We start from the raw sequence: 20,561 nt of genomic DNA, 5'->3' as shown, positions 1-20,561 counted from the left end.
AAATACAATTAAATATATATATATAAATAAATATATATATTCGGTTTAATCTGGCCCTTCACAACACTATGTGTACTATCTACTTTTATCTATTTTGCAAACAATGTTGGCCTCTAGCCAACAAATCAACTAATCAAATAGAGTTTTGAAAATGAGGTGATGGATATAAAACATTCCATCTACTTTGGATAGAAAACATTTCCAATGTACACATCTACTTTTGTCAATTTTGGATATAAATCATTTCTTCAAAACTTAGTTTATTGAAGTTTTTTCGTTGCAATATGAGATGAGCGCAAGGACAAATTGTACACATATATGCCAGACGTATTGCACATATCTACATATAAGTAGTCAAAATATAGGTCTGTTGAATGTAGACAATATACCTATTGCACAAAGCTAGGTATAAATAGACAAAATATAGGTCTGTTGAATGTAAATAATATACATATTGCACAAAGCTACGTATAAGTAGTCAAAGTATACTGTAGGTCTGTTGAATATATAGACTAAAGCGAATACACCACAAAATAAATATAGATATTGTTTCGGACATACAGTCAATTAAACAGATATGTACACTCAGGACAAGGACTGTACAGCAGAAATAGAGGAATGGAACACATATATATATTTTTTTTTAAGTGAGAAGGTAGACCGTTCAGGTTACATTTGCACATGTAGATAGGTCAATCGACTGGACAGTGCTAGGCTAGGAGTGAGCATTATTTATGGGGGGGTCGATTGAACCTTGTTCCCCAACATAAGTAAAGAAACAACCCCATGTTTTATAAAATCTAGCTGTAGAACCCCTTATGACACACCTTATTTTCTCCATCTTAAGGAAGTGCAAAATATCCCTGAGCCACATAGAGTGAGATGGAGGAGTGGGTGACTTCCAATGCAGTAAAATGAGACGTCTAGCCAGGAGAGTAACAAATGCCACCAGGTCAGCTTTATATCGTGGCAGAGACAGGGTAGTAGGGGAGATAGAGACACCAAAGCAAGCAGTTATGGCAGTCGGGCTGATTGGGATCTCAATACTATTTGAGATGGTTTCGAATATTTCAGACCAAAAGTTATGTAGGGAAGGGCAGGACCAAAACATGTGACTATGTGTAGCAGGGGCACGGTGGCATCTGTCACAGGTGGGATCAATGTTGCCATAGATCTTGGCTAGCCTGACTTTAGTAAAGTGTGAATGGTGAACAATTTTACATTGGATCAGTCCGTGCCTGGCACAAATTGAAGAGGAGTGGACCCGGTGTAGAATATTCTCCCACAGGTCTTCTGTGATGTCCTCACCCAGGTCCTCCTCCCATCTCCTCCTGATCTTTTCTAATGAGGTAGGACGCAGTGAGGAAATCAAGCCATACAGGACAGATATAATACCCTTTGTGACCATTGTAGGCTTTAGTAAAGTGTCAATAGGAGTGGCTTCTGGGAGTTTGGGGAACTGTGGGTTGATATTACGTACAAAACTGCGGACTTGCAAGTATCTGAAGAAATGTGACCTCGAAAGAGAAAACTTGTCAGACAGTTGTTCAAATGATGCAAAAATATTTTCTATATATAAATCACTGAACGTTCTAATACCAAGAGGGGACCAGGAGAGAGAAGCTCTATCCATCACAGAGGGGGGGAAAACAGGGTTAGCTGTAATTGGAGCTAGTAAAGAAAAAGATTGTAAACCAAAATGTCGTCTGAACTGATTCCATATCCTGAGTGTTGATTTGACAATAATATTTATATAAAACATTCCAATGTACACATCTACTATGTGTACTATCTACTTTTATCTATTTTGGATAGAAAACATTCCAATGTACACATCTATTATGTGTACTATCTACTTTTATTAAAAAAGAATTACCTAATAAGGTAATTCAGAGGTGTTTGGCCTCTAGCCAACATTGTTTGCATGCACAATAATCCAGGTTTGTTTGCGGCAAGACACATTTAAGTGAGTAAAAGACACAACAAATATACCCCCCACTCAACCGCCCACCATTCCAAAATGTCGGGGGTAAACACTGAGCCTCAATATTCACACAGACCTACACTCATACATACAGTCAGGAGACCTACACTTATACATACAGTCAGGATACCTACACTCATACATACAGGCCAGGGACCTACACTCATACATACAGGCAGGAGACCTACACTCATACATACAGGCAGGAGACCTACACTCATACATACAGTCAGGAGACCTACACTTATACATACAGGCAGGAGACCTACACTCATACATACAGGCAGGAGACCTACACTCATACATACAGGCCAGGGACCTACACTCATACATACAGGCAGGAGACCTACACTCATACATACAGGCAGGAGACCTACACTCATACATACAGGCCAGAGACCTACACTCATACATACAGGCCAGGGACCTACACTCATACATACAGGCTAGAGACCTACACTCATACATACAGGCCAGAGACCTACACTCATACATACAGGCCAGAGACCTACACTCATACATACAGGCCAGAGACCTACACTCATACATACAGGCCAGAGACCTACACTCATACATACAGGCAGGAGACCTACACTTATACATACAGTCAGGAGACCTACACTCATACATACAGGCAGGAGACCTACACTCATACATACAGGCCAGAGACCTACACTCATACATACAGGCCAGAGACCTACACTCATACATACAGGCCAGAGACCTACACTCATACATACAGGCCAGAGACCTACACTCATACATACAGGCCAGAGACCTACACTCATACATACAGGCCAGAGACCTACACTCATACATACAGGCCAGGGACCTACACTCATACATACAGGCAGGAGACCTACACTCATACATACAGGCAGGAGACCTACACTCATACATACAGGCCAGACACCTACACTCATACATACAGGCCAGAGACCTACACACATACATACAGGCCAGAGACCTACACTTATACATACAGTCAGGAGACCTACACTCATACATACAGGCCAGGGACCTACACTCATACATACAGGCTAGAGACCTACACTCATACATACAGGCAGGAGACCTACACTCATACATACAGGCCAGAGACCTACACTCATACATACAGGCCTGTTGTGAAGGGCCAGATTAAACCGAATATATATATTTATTTATATATATATTTAATTGTATTTGTATATTCTCTAATATTCCCTGATATCCCTTGTATATTCCTTGTACAATATGCATTGAATATCCATTCTAGCCTACTGAACATCCCATAATAGTCTCCATTCTACTATTGGTCGAGACCTTGGTGCCAGGCTGCCATACCCCTCAGACCCAGTTCAAACGTACCGCTCGACATGTACGAACAAGTCCTAGTTCCGCGTAGGAATTTGGCTACCGCACCACTGATGGGACTATTTGTTCATAGTGCGTATATATACTGCGCTACTAAAGTAGGACTTTCTTTTCAGTCCAGTTTCTTACCCTCCAATAGAGTCACAGACGTAAAGCCTCCCCGCAACGCCACGTGTGGGAGTAAGGCCAAGTTCGCCTACCATCGGTATTGAGACATCGTGTATATTAATATTTGAATAGTCATATTTGGCACTATATCGTCGAGTTGGACGTAGTCTATTAAGCTAATAATAGTCTGTTAATATATAGTGCTTCGTGCGGTGAGAATACTACCGTAGTCAGTACCCCATCGTTTCGGGCAGAGAACTGGCTGCTTACCCAGGGTGGTTGACCCTATGTGAAGCTGCACCCGAGGAGCCCCAGAGCCGACGAGCGAGTGGACCTGTATACCGGATTATTCTACCGACGACAGCCCGCCTTCCCAGGCACGGATTATGCTTTGGATACTTTGATTATTCCATGGATAAAGACCCCCGACACTGCCGTGTGTTGGAACCCCCCCCCCTGGAGAGGACGCAAGGTGAGGAGACGCTCTGCAAGACGAGGTCGCTTCACGTCTCTCCCCCGTGGACCGGAGAGAGCCGGCCCACAAAGAGTCCACCTGCTTTCATCTGTGGTCCAAGGATCGCCGGCGCATTGAACGGCACTACAGTGGGTTCACCTGGGATACCCTTGGCCGGACGAGGCAGCCGGATTCTACCCCCCCCCCCCCCCTCCTACTCCTGTCGGCTTACAAGCGACCGGATTAACCCCCTCTAGTGTATCTAGTATAATCATTAAAGTATCATTGCTGTTATTCCTTAACTATTCCAGGTCGTATATTTACCACCTGCGCCTTCAGAGATTGGACATTCTCTATTGATATACCGACGAATACTCCTTGCCATAAAAGTGCATACTATTTCAATTCATAAATGTAATTAAGTGATTAAGTGCTTATTCTACACACCATCGCTGTGTAGGAATAAAGACCTGTTTCTAATTCGTACATTTGTGTTGGATCCGTTTCATCTACGTGAGAGTGTTCATGATAATATATTTATGCCGTGTACTGGGTGGCCGAATATTAAGTACAAAGGTAGTGGTAGTAAGTATCATATCTAGTAATACAGTCAGGGAATTGTACCCCTCAGTTACAAGGCCAGAGACCTACACACATACATACAGGCCAGAGACCTACACTCATACATACAGGCCAGAGACCTACACTCATACATACAGGCAGGAGACCTACACTCATACATACAGGCCAGAGACCTACACTCATACATACAGGCCAGAGACCTACACTCATACATACAGGCCAGAGACCTACACTCATACATACAGGCCAGAGACCTACACTCATACATACAGGCCAGAGACCTACACTCATACATACAGGCCAGAGACCTACACTCATACATACAGGCCAGAGACCTACACTCATACATACAGGCCAGAGACCTACACTCATACATACAGGCAGGAGACCTACACTCATACATACAGGCTAGAGACCTACACTCATACATACAGGCCAGAGACCTACACTCATACATACAGGCCAGAGACCTACACTCATACATACAGGCAGGAGACCTACACTCATACATACAGGCAGGAGACCTACACTCATACATACAGGCCAGAGACCTACACTCATACATACAGGCAGGAGACCTACACTCATACATACAGGCCAGAGACCTACACTCGTACATACAGGCCAGGGACCTACACTCATACATACAGGCCAGAGACCTACACTCATACATACAGGCCAGGGACCTACACTCATACATACAGGCCAGAGACCTACACTCATACATACAGGCCAGAGACCTACACTCATACATACAGGCCAGGGACCTACACACATACATACAGGCCAGAGACCTACACTCATACATACAGGCAGGAGACCTACACTCATACATACAGGCCAGAGACCTACACTCATACATACAGGCCAGAGACCTACACTCATACATACAGGCCAGAGACCTACACTCATACATACAGGCCAGAGACCTACACTCATACATACAGGCCAGAGACCTACACTCATACATACAGGCCAGGGACCTACACTCATACATACAGGCCAGAGACCTACACTCATACATACAGGCAGGAGACCTACACTCATACATACAGGCAGGAGACCTACACTCATACATACAGGCAGGAGACCTACACTCATACATACAGGCAGGAGACCTACACTCATACATACAGGCCAGAGACCTACACTCATACATACAGGCCAGAGACCTACACTCATACATACAGGCAGGAGACCTACACTCATACATACAGGCCAGAGACCTACACTCATACATACAGGCCAGAGACCTACACTCATACATACAGGCCAGAGACCTACACTCATACATACAGGCCAGAGACCTACACTCATACATACAGGCCAGAGACCTACACTCATACATACAGGCCAGAGACCTACACTCATACATACAGGCCAGGGACCTACACTCATACATACATGCCAGGGACCTACACTCATACATACAGGCCAGGGACCTACACTCATACATACAGGCCAGAGACCTACACTCATACATACAGGCAGGAGACCTACACTCATACATACAGGCAGGAGACCTACACTCATACATACAGGCAGGAGACCTACACTCATACATACAGGCAGGAGACCTACACTCATACATACAGGCCAGGGACCTACACTCATACATACAGGCAGGAGACCTACACTCATACATACAGTCAGGAGACCTACACTCATACATACAGGCCAGAGACCTACACTCATACATACAGGCCAGAGACCTACACTCGTACATACAGGCCAGAGACCTACACTCATACATACAGGCCAGAGACCTACACTCGTACATACAGGCCAGAGACCTACACTCATACATACAGGCCAGAGACCTACACTCGTACATACAGGCCAGGGACCTACACTCATACATACAGGCAGGAGACCTACACTTGTACATACAGGCCAGAGACCTACACTCATACATACAGGCAGGAGACCTACACTCATACATACAGGCCAGAGACCTACACACATACATACAGGCCAGAGACCTACACTCATACATACAGGCCAGAGACCTACACTCATAAAGGGCAGCCCTGGTTCAATGATAACACCAGAGCCCAGAGAAAAGAGTATAGGAAGGCAGAGCGGAAGTGGAAACGTGACAAACTTCAAGTTTCACTTGAAATGCTTAGGGACAGTCGCATTAACTACCAGCTAGCGGTTAAAGCGGCGAGAATCACATATTTTTCTGACCTCATCAACAACTCCCACAACCCCAGGACCCTGTTCACTACCATCAACTCTCTCATTAGCCCCCCCCCCCCAGCACCTGCCTGGATGTGTCCCCAGCTAAGTGTGAGGAATTCTCAAATTTTTTCACCACCAAAGTTGAAAATATCAGAAGGAACATCTCACCCCCCACACGTAATGTAGCTGTCCCTCTGGTCTGCTCATCTACACTGACCTGCTTTCAGCCCATCAGTCTACTCACCCTCACAGAGATAGTTTCCTCTATGAAACCTGCAACCTGCCCCCTTGACACTGTTCCCACTGCTCTCCTGAAACAGGTTTTTCACACAACCGGTCCCAGCATCCTCTCCATTATTAACAGCTCCCTGGCAACTGGTACTGTTCCATCCTGCTTTAAACATGCAGTAGTCCAGCCCCTATTGAAAAAACCAAACCTTGACCCCACCCTGCACAGTAATTACAGGCCCATTTCCAAGCTTCCTTTTCTGTCAAAAATACTTGAAAAGGTTGTTCTGTGCCAATTGTCTCCCTACCTGCACCAGAACAGCATCCTGGAGACATTTCAGTCAGGGTTCAGGACTGGCCATAGCACAGAATCAGCCCTCCTTAAAGTGTCAAATGACCTACTCCTCGCCGCTGACAACCGTGACTGCTCTATTTTAATGCTGCTTGACCTCAGTGCAGCCTTCGACACTGTTGATCACACCATTTTATTAGATCGTCTCCAACATGGGGTTGGTGTCAGTGACACTGCGTTAGCATGGTTTTCCTCCTATCTCACAAATAGAAGCTTTGCTGTCAACATCGCCAACTGCTCCTCCCCCTCAACCTCCCTCTCCTGTGGGGTCCCATAAGGGTCCATCCTTGGCCCGATCCTGTTCTCCCTTTACATGCTACCCCTTGGTCCAATCATTCAGAAGCACAACATCTCTTTTCACTGTTATGCTGACGACACACAGCTTTATGTTTCCCTGAAACCCAACAACCAGTCTCTACTTAACAGTCTCATATCCTGCCTGGATGATGTTAAATGTTGGATGGCACAAAACTCTCTACAACTAAATCAAAACGAATCCGAAATAATCCTCTTCGGTCCCCCAGACGCTGTCACCACCCTTACCAACAGCCTTGGCAACCTGTCCTCCCTGGTCAAGCCGTATGTCAAGAACCTAGGGGTCATTTTTGATCCACAATTTAAATTTGACAGACAAGTAAACTCAGTGGTAAAGGCATGTTTTTTCCAACTACGCACCATTGCCAAACTCAAAGCCCTTCTCTCCCCTGCAGACCTTCAGAGAGTCATCCACGCCTTCATTTCATCTAGATTAGACTACTGCAACTCCCTCTATATAGGCATTAACCAGTCTTCCCTGTCCCGCTTACAACTGGTACAAAACGCTGCTGCCAGACTGTTGACCGGAACCCGCAAGAGAGACCACATCACCCCTGTCCTTGCCTCCCTTCATTGGCTCCCAGTACGCTACAGGATAGATTTTAAGGTTCTCCTATTTGTTTTTAAAGCCCTTAATGGTCACACACCCTCCTACATCTCAGACCTCCTATCCCCCTATTCCAACACCAGGTCCCTCAGGTCAGCCGATCAGAGGCTCCTGACAGTCCGGAGGTCTAACCTCAAGCTCAGGGGGGGCCGTGCCTTTGCTATCGCAGCCCCTGAACTGTGGAACAGCATCCCCACCTCCATTAGGCTCGCCCCCTCGATAGATGCCTTCAAATCGAGGCTCAAAACCCACTTCTACCTACTAGCCTTTCCCGTTCACTGACTCATGCCCTGTTTTTCTATGTGTTTGCCTGTGTGCCCTCCCATAAAACGGAGTGTGATTGTTGTCTATATGTATCTTGTGTATTTACCCTCTGTACAGCACTTTGGTTGACACGCGTCATGTGAAATGTGCTTTATAAATAAATTTGATTGATTGATTGATTGACTCATACATACAGGCCAGGGACCTACACACATACATACAGGCCAGGAGACCTACACTCATACATACAGGCCAGAGACCTACACTCATACATACAGGCAGGAGACCTACACTCATACATACAGGCTAGAGACCTACACTCATACATACAGGCCAGAGACCTACACTCATACATACAGGCCAGAGACCTACACTCATACATACAGGCAGGAGACCTACACTCATACATACAGGCAGGAGACCTACACTCATACATACAGGCAGGAGACCTACACTCATACATACAGGCCAGGGACCTACACTCATACATACAGGCCAGAGACCTACACTCATACATACAGGCAGGAGACCTACACTCATACATACAGGCCAGAGACCTACACTCATACATACAGGCAGGAGACCTACACTCATACATACAGGCAGGAGACCTACACTCATACATACAGGCCAGAGACCTACACTCATACATACAGGCCAGAGACCTACACTCATACATACAGGCAGGAGACCTACACTCATACATACAGGCCAGGGACCTACACTCATACATACAGGCAGGAGACCTACACTCATACATACAGTCAGGAGACCTACACTCGTACATACAGGCCAGAGACCTACACTCGTACATACAGGCCAGAGACCTACACTCATACATACAGGCAGGAGACCTACACTCATACATACAGGCCAGGGACCTACACTCATACATACAGGCCAGAGACCTACACTCGTACATACAGGCCAGGGACCTACACTCATACATACAGGCAGGAGACCTACACTTGTACATACAGGCCAGAGACCTACACTCGTACATACAGGCCAGAGACCTACACTCATACATACAGGCCAGAGACCTACACTCATACATACAGGCCAGAGACCTACACTCATACATACAGGCCAGAGACCTACACTCATACATACAGGCCAGAGACCTACACTCATACATACAGGCCAGAGACCTACACTCATACATACAGGCAGGAGACCTACACTCATACATACAGGCCAGAGACCTACACTCATACATACAGGCTAGAGACCTACACTCATACATACAGGCAGGAGACCTACACTCATACATACAGGCCAGAGACCTACACTCATACATACAGGCCAGAGACCTACACTCATACATACAGGCCAGAGACCTACACTCATACATACAGGCCAGAGACCTACACTCATACATACAGGCCAGAGACCTACACTTATACATACAGGCCAGAGACCTACACACATACATACAGGCAGGAGACCTACACTCATACATACAGGCCAGAGACCTACACTCATACATACAGGCCAGAGACCTACACTCATACATACAGGCAGGAGACCTACACTCATACATACAGGCCAGAGACCTACACTCATACATACAGGCCAGGGACCTACACTCATACATACAGGCCAGCAGGAGCTTCTCCTGGGGGCCTCTAGCCTCTCTCTGTATCTGATCTGAGGTCAGTCACAGATAAGGGGAACATTGTGAGAGCCTGTTGTGTGACGCTGTGCTCCCTTGCCCTTGTTGTGCCCCCAGGGGGCCGTGCTGGCTGCAGTCTCCAGTCACAAGTTCAACTCCTTCTACGGAGACCCGCCCGAGGAGCTCGGCGACTACTCTGAAGACCCCACCTCCTCAGGTAGAGAGACGCACGGGCGCCTGGGAAGGAATTTCAATATTCCAATTTGAAAAGAAAACATATGAATTTGAAAACATTATTCATATGAGGTGAACTGAAAATATATCACTGGTTCCTGTCCCTTTATTTATTTATAAAAAAAAAAATGTAAAGTGTATTATTATATGTGCCTGCAATACAAGCCAATAATATGTGTGTTATAGCCCAGTGCCTAATGATTGTTTCTTACTGGCACCCAGTATACTTATTGCTACCCATAATAGCAAATACAACCCACAATGAACTTAATTATTATTAATTCATTATTACGCCTGCTTTGATGTGGTAATGATGTGTAAATGTTATCATTAATATTAAAATGTCATCTGAATTTGCCTCATTTCAGCCTAATCACATTCTAATTGAATTTGTAGGAACAATTGACAACCCTAACATACACACACACACACACACAAACACACACCTCAGAAGCCCGTCTTAATCGCATGACTCCACTATCTTTGTTGTAATGGTAAGATAAAGATCTGTACTTTATCTGTGTTCCTCAATCGTTCTGAAAACCCCAACTATACACACACACATCTGAACAGGCCAGACAAAACGCAGATCGTGCAATAACATCTAGTATCTGCTTCCAAGGGTATTTAGTCCCCACACGCACACATATGCAGGGACGCACGTACACACACATGCGCGTGCACAAACGACCGTGTATACACACACACACATATATTCGTATCATGTCTCATTTCCTATGTTAATTATCACATAATCAGATTAGGAGCTGGAGTTGATGTTGTGTGTGTTTCTCCCAAAGGTCTTCTCACTTTATTATTACCATAAAGCTACAGAACTTATTATAATGAACCACTTTACAACAGAAATCCCCTGAGACATGAGTCAGCCAGTGCAGCTGTTAATATTTACACAACACTTTCTCATAAACATTTAGATTCCATTATATAGGTCCACTCTGCTGCAATAAAAGCCCTTGTGTAACTGAGGGGTACAATTCCCTGACTGTATTGATAAGTATGGTATCATTAAACCACTACCGCTTTATGTACTTTAATTACTGGCCATACAGTACATGATATATAAATATAATGAACACTTCCCACAATGAACCGGTTCCACACAAAGTGATAATTAAGTATTTATTGCAGCAAAAGGTACATAATATACGTCTCTATTATACTTTGGATGCGCTTATAAGGCAAAGGAATGTGCGTAGGCAAATCAATAATGAATGTCCATTCTCTGGTTACGCAGGAGGTAATTATACAACCTGAATCTTAGGGAATTATATCTATGGTACACTAGTAATATATAGCGGGAGATACTGGAAGGGTCCCCCCGGTTGTAAGCCAGCAGGGGTAGAGGATCTGTCGGTAGTAGAGAGTCTGGTCAACGATGACTAAGGAGACTCCAAGTACAGGAGACGGTGCAATAGTCTCTTGATCCACAGACGAATACAGCTGTTCTCCGTAGACTGTAGCTCCACAGTGAAGAAAGCTAGCCGCCCTCAGGCTCTCTGAGGCGCCGACTCGACCTGGCTCCTCACAGGGTAAATCCCACACGTGTAGGCGTCGGCGATTCTCCGCTCCATAAATCACAGGACCAAAGCAAATATAATCCAGCCGCAAAGGGCTATGTAGTCGTCGGGTAGATTAATCCAGTGTACATGTCCACACGGTTCTCGTCTAGGTCTCCTCGGGTGAAAGCGCCATGAAAGCAGCCCAGCCTGGATAAGCACTCTAGCTGATACGAGGAAGCGTTGGTGATGCTGGTCACTGTAGAACTTTAGCCGCACGATACACTATACACAAATAGACTATTACTGACTTAATAGAAATATGTCGCACTCGACGGTATAGCGCCAAACTCTGACAATTCAGTTATTAATTCGCACGCGGTCTCAATGCTCTATTTTGGGGCCAAACAGGCCATACTTCACCGCACGGAGTATCGTGGGTGAGGCTTCAACTTATTGGGTAACTCTTGACTTCTGACTAAGTGCTTCTGTATTCACCTGCGCCATATTTATATGCACGGCGAACAAACTAGTGCCAACCTCATTTCTGTCTCGTAGCCCTGGGCAAGGCCGGGCATGTCCAGACATGTCTTGACGGTGACTTTGAACCTGACTCCGGAGGCACGGCTCTGGCGCCTGTGGACCGCTGTCCAATAGGAGAATGAAATATTATGGGTGGGTGGGTGGGTGGGTGGGTGGGTGGGTGGGTGGGGAAAGGCACTGATCCCTTTTAGCCAGCAGGCTAAGTGTCTCGTAATAGTCTTTGTTATTTGTTAAACCATCTCCTGTACAAAAATGTACTGTTGTCAAGATCCATAGTATTCCTCTGTTTTATTTTCGTACCCACTATTTACAGCGGTATATTATATATATATATATTATTTTAAATTATACACACTATAGATTTACATCTGTCATTTAACCATAGAAGTAATAGTACAATATTACTATAGTATATTTAGTGCGTACGAAGAAAAAATAAGTAGTTGCTTTGAGTTAGTTAGTTACTTATTTAGATGTTACATTGTTCCTCTCGATACACAAACATCCTGATGGTAACATGGTGTCTGTGTGTGTTAATGCTTCCCGGCTGCTAGGACTGCTAGCTGCAGAACGTAGGTATCTGTGTGGGTGTGTGTGTGTCTGTCGGTCTGTCTGTGCATTTCTATGTGCTTTGTGTCACTTAATACTTCCCACTACAAAAGTGTGTTTGTTGCTTGTGACGTCATGTTTTCACAGTTTGCACATTTAGTTAGTGATCGATACAGAGGTTTTAAATGGGTATAAATCGTCAGGCAGTCAGAAGCTTGAAAAGGCTGGTTGGATGTGGATCTGACGTATTTCTGTCTGTGTCTGTGTGTGTGCGTGTGCATGTGCGTGTGCGTGCAGGGGCTGTGTCTCAGGTGTTAGACAGCCTGGAGGAGATCCACGCTCTGACAGACTGCAGTGAGAAGGATATGGACTTCCTTCACAGTGTGTTCCAGGACCAGCATCTACACACACTGCTGGATGTAAGTTACACACACGCGCACACACCTACACACACACACACACACCTACACACCTACACACACACACACAAACACAAACATGTGGCACTATTAGATAATCCCAAAAAAGGTCTTGTTTATTTTACGGTCCATGCATCATGAAATTCCTCCCTCTATGCGTCGGCCGACAATACGTGGCAGCAGTGTGACTGTCTGCATGTGTCTTACTCACATCTCATCTGTCCTGGCATAGAGTGGCGAAGTACACGTCAGGGTCAGCCTGGTGAATGTACATGTAAATGTGATAGTCTGGTTCATCACACCATAACACTACAATCAGTCTGGTTCATCACACCATAACACTACAGTCAGTCTGGTTCATCACACTGTAACACTACAGTCAGCCTGGTTCATCACACCATAACACTACAGTCAGTCTGGTTCATCACACTGTAACACTACAGTCAGCCTGGTGATAGTCTGGCTCATCACACTGTAACACTACAGTCAGCCTGGTGATAGTCTGGCTCATCACACTGTAACACTACAGTCAGCCTGGTGATAGTCTGGCTCATCACACTGTAACACTGCAGTCAGCCTGGTGATAGTCTGGCTCATCACACTGTAACACTGCAGTCAGTCTGGTTCATCACACTGTAACACTACAGTCAGCCTGGTGATAGTCTGGTTCATCACACTGTAACACTGCAGTCAATCTGGTTCATCACACTGTAACACTACAGTCAGTCTGGTTCATCACACTGTAACACTGCAGTCAGCCTGGTGATAGTCTGGTTCATCACACTGTAGCACTACAGTCAGTCTGGTTCATCACACTGTAACACTGCAGTCAGCCTGGTGATAGTCTGGTTCATCACACTGTAACACTACAGTCAGTCTGGTTCATCACACTGTAACACTGCAGTCAGCCTGGTGATAGTCTGGTTCATCACACTGTAGCACTACAGTCAGTCTGGTGGTAGTCTGGTTCACACTACTGTATCTGTGCTATACCAATCCTGCCTTCTCCAGGGGGACAGCCAAGGGGGAAAGAGCATGAACTGTTTCTTGTTAAAATGTTAAAATGGCTTTCAGTCACCCATGTCATCTCTTTTCTAACTTAGATTCTCTCTCTCTCTCTCTCTCTCTCTCTCTCTCTCTCTCTCTCTCTCTCTCTCTCTCTCTCTCTCTCTCTCTCTCTCTCTCTCACACACACACACAAACACGCCTTTTCTGTCTTGCTCTAACTCTTTCTTCCTTCCTTCTTTCTCTCTTTCTCTCTATCTCTCACACACACCTTTTCTGCCTTGTTCTAACTCTTCCTTCATTCTTTCTCTCTTTATCTCTCTCACACACACCTTTTCTGTCTTGCTCTAACTCTTCCTTCCTTCTTTCTCTCTATCTCTCTCTCTCCCCCTCTGTTCTCTCACCCTCTCAGTCTCTCCTCTTTTCTGTCTCTCTCTCTCCTCTCTTTCCTATGTGTGGTGTGGTAGCTCTCCCAGTCGATGTGTGGTTGTTGGCCCAGTGCCAGGTCTCCTGTAACAGGGAGACCATGCTTGGATAGGCAGAGCTCCCAGCCAGCCTGGCTGGCTGCTCCTGCCTGGAATATCATGCTACATTATAGGGCACATGTCTTCCTGACTGGATGGGGGGGGGGGTATTGTGTGTATATACAGGGTGAGTGGACCGTGTGCTTGGACTAGTGTGTTCATGTTGACATATCTGTGTTGGTTGGCCTTAGGTTCCAGTTGAGGTTTAATATGTTGATAGTTGAAGTGAGAGAGGAGTGAGACCAGAGAGAAGCATGGATGGAGTGAGAGCAGAGAGAAGCATGGATAGAGTGAGAGCAGAGAGAAGCATAGATGAAGCTCTGAGAGGAGTGAGACCAGAGAGAAGCATGGATGAAGCTCTGAGAGGAGTGAGAGCAGAGGGAAGCATGGATGAAGCTCTGAGAGGAGTGAGAGCAGAGGGAAGCATGGATGAAGCTCTGAGAGGAGTGAGACCAGGGAGAAGCATGGATGAAGCTCTGAGAGGAGTGAGACCAGAGGGAAGCATGGATGAAGCTCTGAGAGGAGTGAGAGCAGGGGGAAGCATGGATGAAGCTCTGAGAGGAGTGATACCAGAGGGAAGCATGGATGAAGCTCTGAGAGGAGTGAGAGCAGGGGGAAGCATGGATGAAGCTCTGAGAGGAGTGAGACCAGAGGGAAGCATGGATGAAGCTCTGAGAGGCGTGAGCACGGGGAAGCATGGATGAAGCTCTGAGAGGAGTGAGAGCAGAGAGAAGAGAAGCATGGGTGAAGCTCTGAGAGGAGTGAGACCAGAGGGAAGCATGGATGAAGCTCTGAGAGGAGTGAGAGCAGAGAGAAGTGAAGCATGGGTGAAGCTCTGAGAGGAGTGAGACCAGAGGGAAGCATGGATGAAGCTCTGAGAGGAGTGAGACCAGAGAGAAGCGTGGATGAAGCTCCGAGAGGAGTGAGAGCAGAGAGAAGAGAAGCATGGGTGAAGCTCTGAGAGGAGTGAGACCAGAGGGAAGCATGGATGAAGCTCTGAGAGGAGTGAGAGCAGAGGGAAGCATGGGTGAAGCTCTGAGAGGAGTGAGACCAGAGAGAAGCATGGATGAAGCTCTGAGAGGAGTGAGACCAGAGGGAAGCATGGATGAAGCTCTGAGAGGCGTGAGAGCAGAGAGAAGCATGGATGAAGCTCTGAGAGGAGTGAGAGCAGAGGGAAGCATGGATGAAGCTCTGAGAGGAGTGAGACCAGAGGGAAGCATGGATGAAGCTCTGAGAGGCGTGAGAGCAGAGAGAAGCATGGGTGAAGCTCTGAGAGGAGTGAGAGCAGAGGGAAGCATGGATGAAGCTCAGAGGAGTGAGAGCAGAGGGAAGCATGGGTGAAGCTCTGAGAGGTGTGAGAGCAGAGGGAAGCATGGATGAAGCTCTGAGAGGAGTGAGAGCAGAGGGAAGCATGGATGAAGCTCTGAGAGGAGTGAAAGCAGAGGGAAGCATGGATGAAGCTCTGAGAGGAGTGAGAGCAGAGGGAAGCATGGCTTGAAGCTCTGAGAGGAGTGAAAGCAGAGGGAAGCATGGATGAAGCTCAGAGGAGTGAGAGCAGAGGGAAGCATGGCTTGAAGCTCTGAGAGGAGTGAAAGCAGAGGGAAGCATGGATGAAGCTCTGAGAGGAGTGAGAGCAGAGGGAAGCATGGCTTGAAGCTCTGAGAGGAGTGAGAGCAGAGAGAAGCATGGATGAAGCTCTGAGAGGAGTGAGAGCAGAGGGAAGCATGGATGAAGCTCTGAGAGGAGTGAAAGCAGAGGGAAGCATGGGTGAAGCTCTGAGAGGAGTGAGAGCAGAGAGAAGAGAAGCATGGGTGAAGCTCTGAGAGGAGTGAAAGCAGAGGGAAGCATGGATGAAGCTCTGAGAGGAGTGAGAGCAGAGGGAAGCATGGATGAAGCTCTGAGAGCAGAGGGTTACTGTTCCAGTTGCTAGGGTGCTGAATAGGTGGAAGCAGGGAACAGATGACGAGAGGAGCTGCCGTGTGTGTGTGTGTGTGTGTGTGTGTGTGTGTGTGTGTGTGTGTGTGTGTGTGTGTGTGTGTGTGTGTGTGTGTGTGTGTGTGTGTGTGTGTGTGTGTGTGTGTGTGTGTGTGTGTGTGTGTGTGTGTGTGTGTGTGTGTGTGTGTGTGTGTGTGTGTGTGTGTCGCGCGCAGCCGTATCACTGGGAGCCTGGGGCTGCAGATGTCTCCTTTTCAACCTCCCTCTAACACCCCTGCACTCAGAGAGGGGGGTAGAGAGTGAGCGAGAGATGGGGGAGAGAGAGTGAGAGCTAGAGCCCAGACCTCAGCCCCTGAAAAGAGATGGAGCGAGGAGGGAACAATGGCGTCTATTGTCAGGGCCCCGGTCGCCTCTCAGTAGGCGCGCAGCCTCCAGCAGTGTCTGTCTGTCCGTCTACAGGGCTGGCATTACCCTCCACTCCACCCAAACACACAGGGGCCTGGGGAAACTACAGATCCGCCAGACACGGAATGGATGGAGCCTGCCGGCTCAGATAACTTGTGTCTGTGAGTGTGTGCTCTGTTGGCTGGGTTCTCCTGACAAACTGCCTGTCGTCTCCTGGGTGAGTGTGCTTTCTTTGTCCTAGCGTGTTTAGAGGAAGAATATTTAGTCAGGGGGGGGAACGTTGAGGTACTGTAATGTGAAGTGAGCCGGGGCGTCCCTGTGTGTGTTTTAGGCGTTTGACAGGGTTTAATGAGCTACCAGTCAAATCCATCTGTGGGTTGTTGTTTTTGTTGTTCAGAGGTGGGTGACCGTTTCACTTCCTTTAACACTTTCTTTGCCAGGCTTATGTACATCATTATACCATCCTCTGCCAGCTCTATTTGTCTATGGAGAAGTTCCCCTTCTTTGCAGGGCTATAACTTTTTAAATTGTATTGCTAAATTGACATTACTATGGCCCATTCAACATCAATTATCTAACGTTCAGGACGTAGGAACGTTATACTTTTTCATTCACATATTCATACTAAAATACGGTCTACTCTAAAGTATAAATATGTTTTTATCGTTTTTTGCAGCTTTCTCCAGAACGTGATTTATAGCCCTAAATGCATTATATTGATGATCAAATACAGTTTGATAGCGATCTGCGAGAGATAAAAAATTTCAAATGGACGTGCTTCTAGAAGTTACTACTTATCATCTGATGTTGACCGGATGGGGGGGGGGGGGTCGTTTATAATTCCGTGGCCAACGTTAGATGATTCATCTAGTGTGGGTGATATGATCATTAGAGCAGTTTATATCGAACACGGTAAAAAAAACGCTGAATCTTACCCCAGTCTCCTCGGGCCGTTGGGCGATGAGCGTGGAGCAAAAATATTCCTATTATGGGATGTAGAAATATGCGATCCATCTCCAGGTTGTATAATAGTATATACGTCCAAATCATGTTGTTTATCGAGTTATTGGTAACGGATTGCTATCCATTGTGTCTAGCTCGAGTCCCCGGACTATTAGCGAGTGATCGGACCGAATTGGAATGAGCACCAGCTTCCGTTTCCTGTTTCCGGTTTGGGCGATCGGCCACCAGATGGTGCTCTTGAACCGTTGGAGAGTTGAGAGGGGATCAACAGTAGATCTCAAGTCTCCGGGGGAGAAATATGATTGCGATCACAGATTTTTTAAATATTGATCTCAATGACGTGTTACGGCGTCATTGGCAGAATTAGCATGGCGGGGAATGACGTGTTAAGGCGTTTTTGGCAATCAAAGTGTTAAGGAAGTGATGTCTTCACCTCCGTGGTCGTACGGAGAGTCTGTGCAGGTTGGGTCTGAAGGGAAAAGAGCTTTTAAGTTAGCGGAGTTAGTGTTGTGAATAATTCCATTTTTAAATTCAAAGTTAGAATTTGTTCGCATTTGTCAAAATTGGAATTTGTTTAAGCCTCGAAAATCATTGAGATAACTTCACAGTGACATCGACATACTGGAAGTAAAAAATAAACTTTGATAAGAGGACCACGGCTTGTGTTGTGTGTGCATGCATGTGTGTGTTCAAGTTCAAGTTCAAGTTCAAGTTCTTTAATAGTTGTCATACAGAAGTACAGAATACTTTCATACAAAATGCTTCTTACTGTTACGCTCCAGTGTGTGTGTGTGTGTGTGGGTGTGTGTGCATGCAGATGTGTGTGATTCCAGAGGGGGGGGGGGGTGTGTGTGTGATTCCAGAGGGGTGTGTGTGTGTGTGTGCTTGCAGAGGGGGATGTAGGTGTGTGTGTGTGCAGAGGGGTGTGTGTGCAGAGGGGTGTGTGTTTGTGTGCTCGCAGAGGGGGTTGTAGATGGATGCTTAGGTCATGTGTGGAGTGTTGTGTGGTTCCCATGACCCAGGCCTTGGGTGCTGTCAGTGTTTCACAGTGGGTGGTAGACTGTTGACTCACTCTCACTCTCTGTTCACCCTCCCCCTTCATCTGTCTTAACACAAACACAAACATGCATGTAAACATACATATTTGCAAGCAAGCCCACCTACATTCACAGATCCACACTATTATAACACACTATTATAACACACTATTACCCCCCCCCCCCCCGGTGTTACGGCACATGTAGTGAGTCCCCAACATCTCCAGGCCCAAGACGGTGACATCCACCCAGACACAGACGCAAACACCCAGCAGCTTACTTAGCACATTCTCCCATAGTCTGCAAAACATGCAGATGTTTCCTTGTGCTAACACAGACACTACGGGCCAGCCCCCTCAACCTGTCAGTCACCTACTCTCACTGCGTCTGTCTGTCTGTCTGTCTGTCTATCTGTCTGTCTGTCTGTCTGTCTGTCTGTCTGTCTGTCTGTCTGTCTGTCTAGTCTCCCAGTGAGCTCTGAAAGGATAGAAACAGTTCTCACTGGGGCGGCTGGGTGGCGCAGCGGACATTGCGCTCGTCACCAACACAAGAGACACCGGGTTTGAATCTGGCTGTCGGCGTTGCCTCCGGCTTGGGCCGGCCGTCATACTAACTCAATTGGCAGAGTCAGCAAGTGGAAGTCGATGGGTGGTAATCTGGACGTTGTGGACAGCGACTCCTACAGGTCGGTTGGGGACGCCTGCACAGCAGAGACAGGACATAGCGGGGGTAGTGTGAGCCTCCCACGCGTTACACCTCGCCAATGAGAGTCCGCGCTGGCAGGTGAAAAGATATGACAGGCTGCCTCCTCGTGTATCGGAGGGGACATGTGATGCAAGTCTTCTATCCTCCCTACAACCGGCCAGTGGGGGGCATATGCGAGCAACGTTCAAGACAGGGGAGGGGGGAATTGGCACAGCGAAATTGGGATGGGAGAAAAATAGAAAAAGAGGAGAAAAAGTGGATAAAAAAAAAAGAAACAGTTCTCACTGTGAACTCAGAGACTGAATCTCTCCTGCGTTGCCCAGTTCACCCGCTCTTCAAAGAGTCCCTCGAGCAACGTCAGGCCTGGGACACATCCGCCCTCCCATGCCTGTGTAGAAGTCTTTAAATCCCCCTTGTAGCGGGAGAGCGAGGGTCTCCTGAATTGAACGACTAAATGGTAAATGGACTGCATTTATATAGCGCTTTTATCCAAAGGGGATAAAAAGCTTTACAACGTATGCCTCACATTCACCCATTCACTCACACATTCACACTTCGTGTGAGCGGAGGCGACCATGCAAGGTGCCAACCTGCTCATCGGGAGCAGTTAGTTAGGGGTTAAGTGTCTCGCTCAAGTACACTTCGACACGCTGCCAGGAGGAGCCGGAATCTAACC

General features: G+C 46.7%; 1 protein-coding gene across 8 annotated transcripts in view; it reads left to right on the top strand.

Moving 5' to 3' along the window:
- caska (calcium/calmodulin-dependent serine protein kinase a) overlaps positions 1 to 20,561 on the top strand; it is a 507,486-nt gene that overhangs the window by 403,964 nt on the left and 82,961 nt on the right. For all 8 annotated transcript variants that reach the window (XM_084310852.1, XM_084310851.1, XM_084310849.1 and 5 more), the window contains exons 10-11: positions 10,167 to 10,266; positions 13,190 to 13,311. In XM_084310852.1, the coding sequence (XP_084166978.1) occupies positions 10,167 to 10,266; positions 13,190 to 13,311 (222 nt within the window). The remainder of the gene's footprint in view (positions 1 to 10,166; positions 10,267 to 13,189; positions 13,312 to 20,561) is intronic.

The sequence above is a fragment of the Notolepis coatsorum genome (genome assembly GCF_963971535.1).
Source record: "Notolepis coatsorum genome assembly, chromosome: 3".
NCBI classification, from domain to species: Eukaryota; Metazoa; Chordata; class Actinopteri; order Aulopiformes; family Paralepididae; genus Notolepis; species Notolepis coatsorum.
This window is presented reverse-complemented; position numbering and strand designations above follow the sequence as displayed.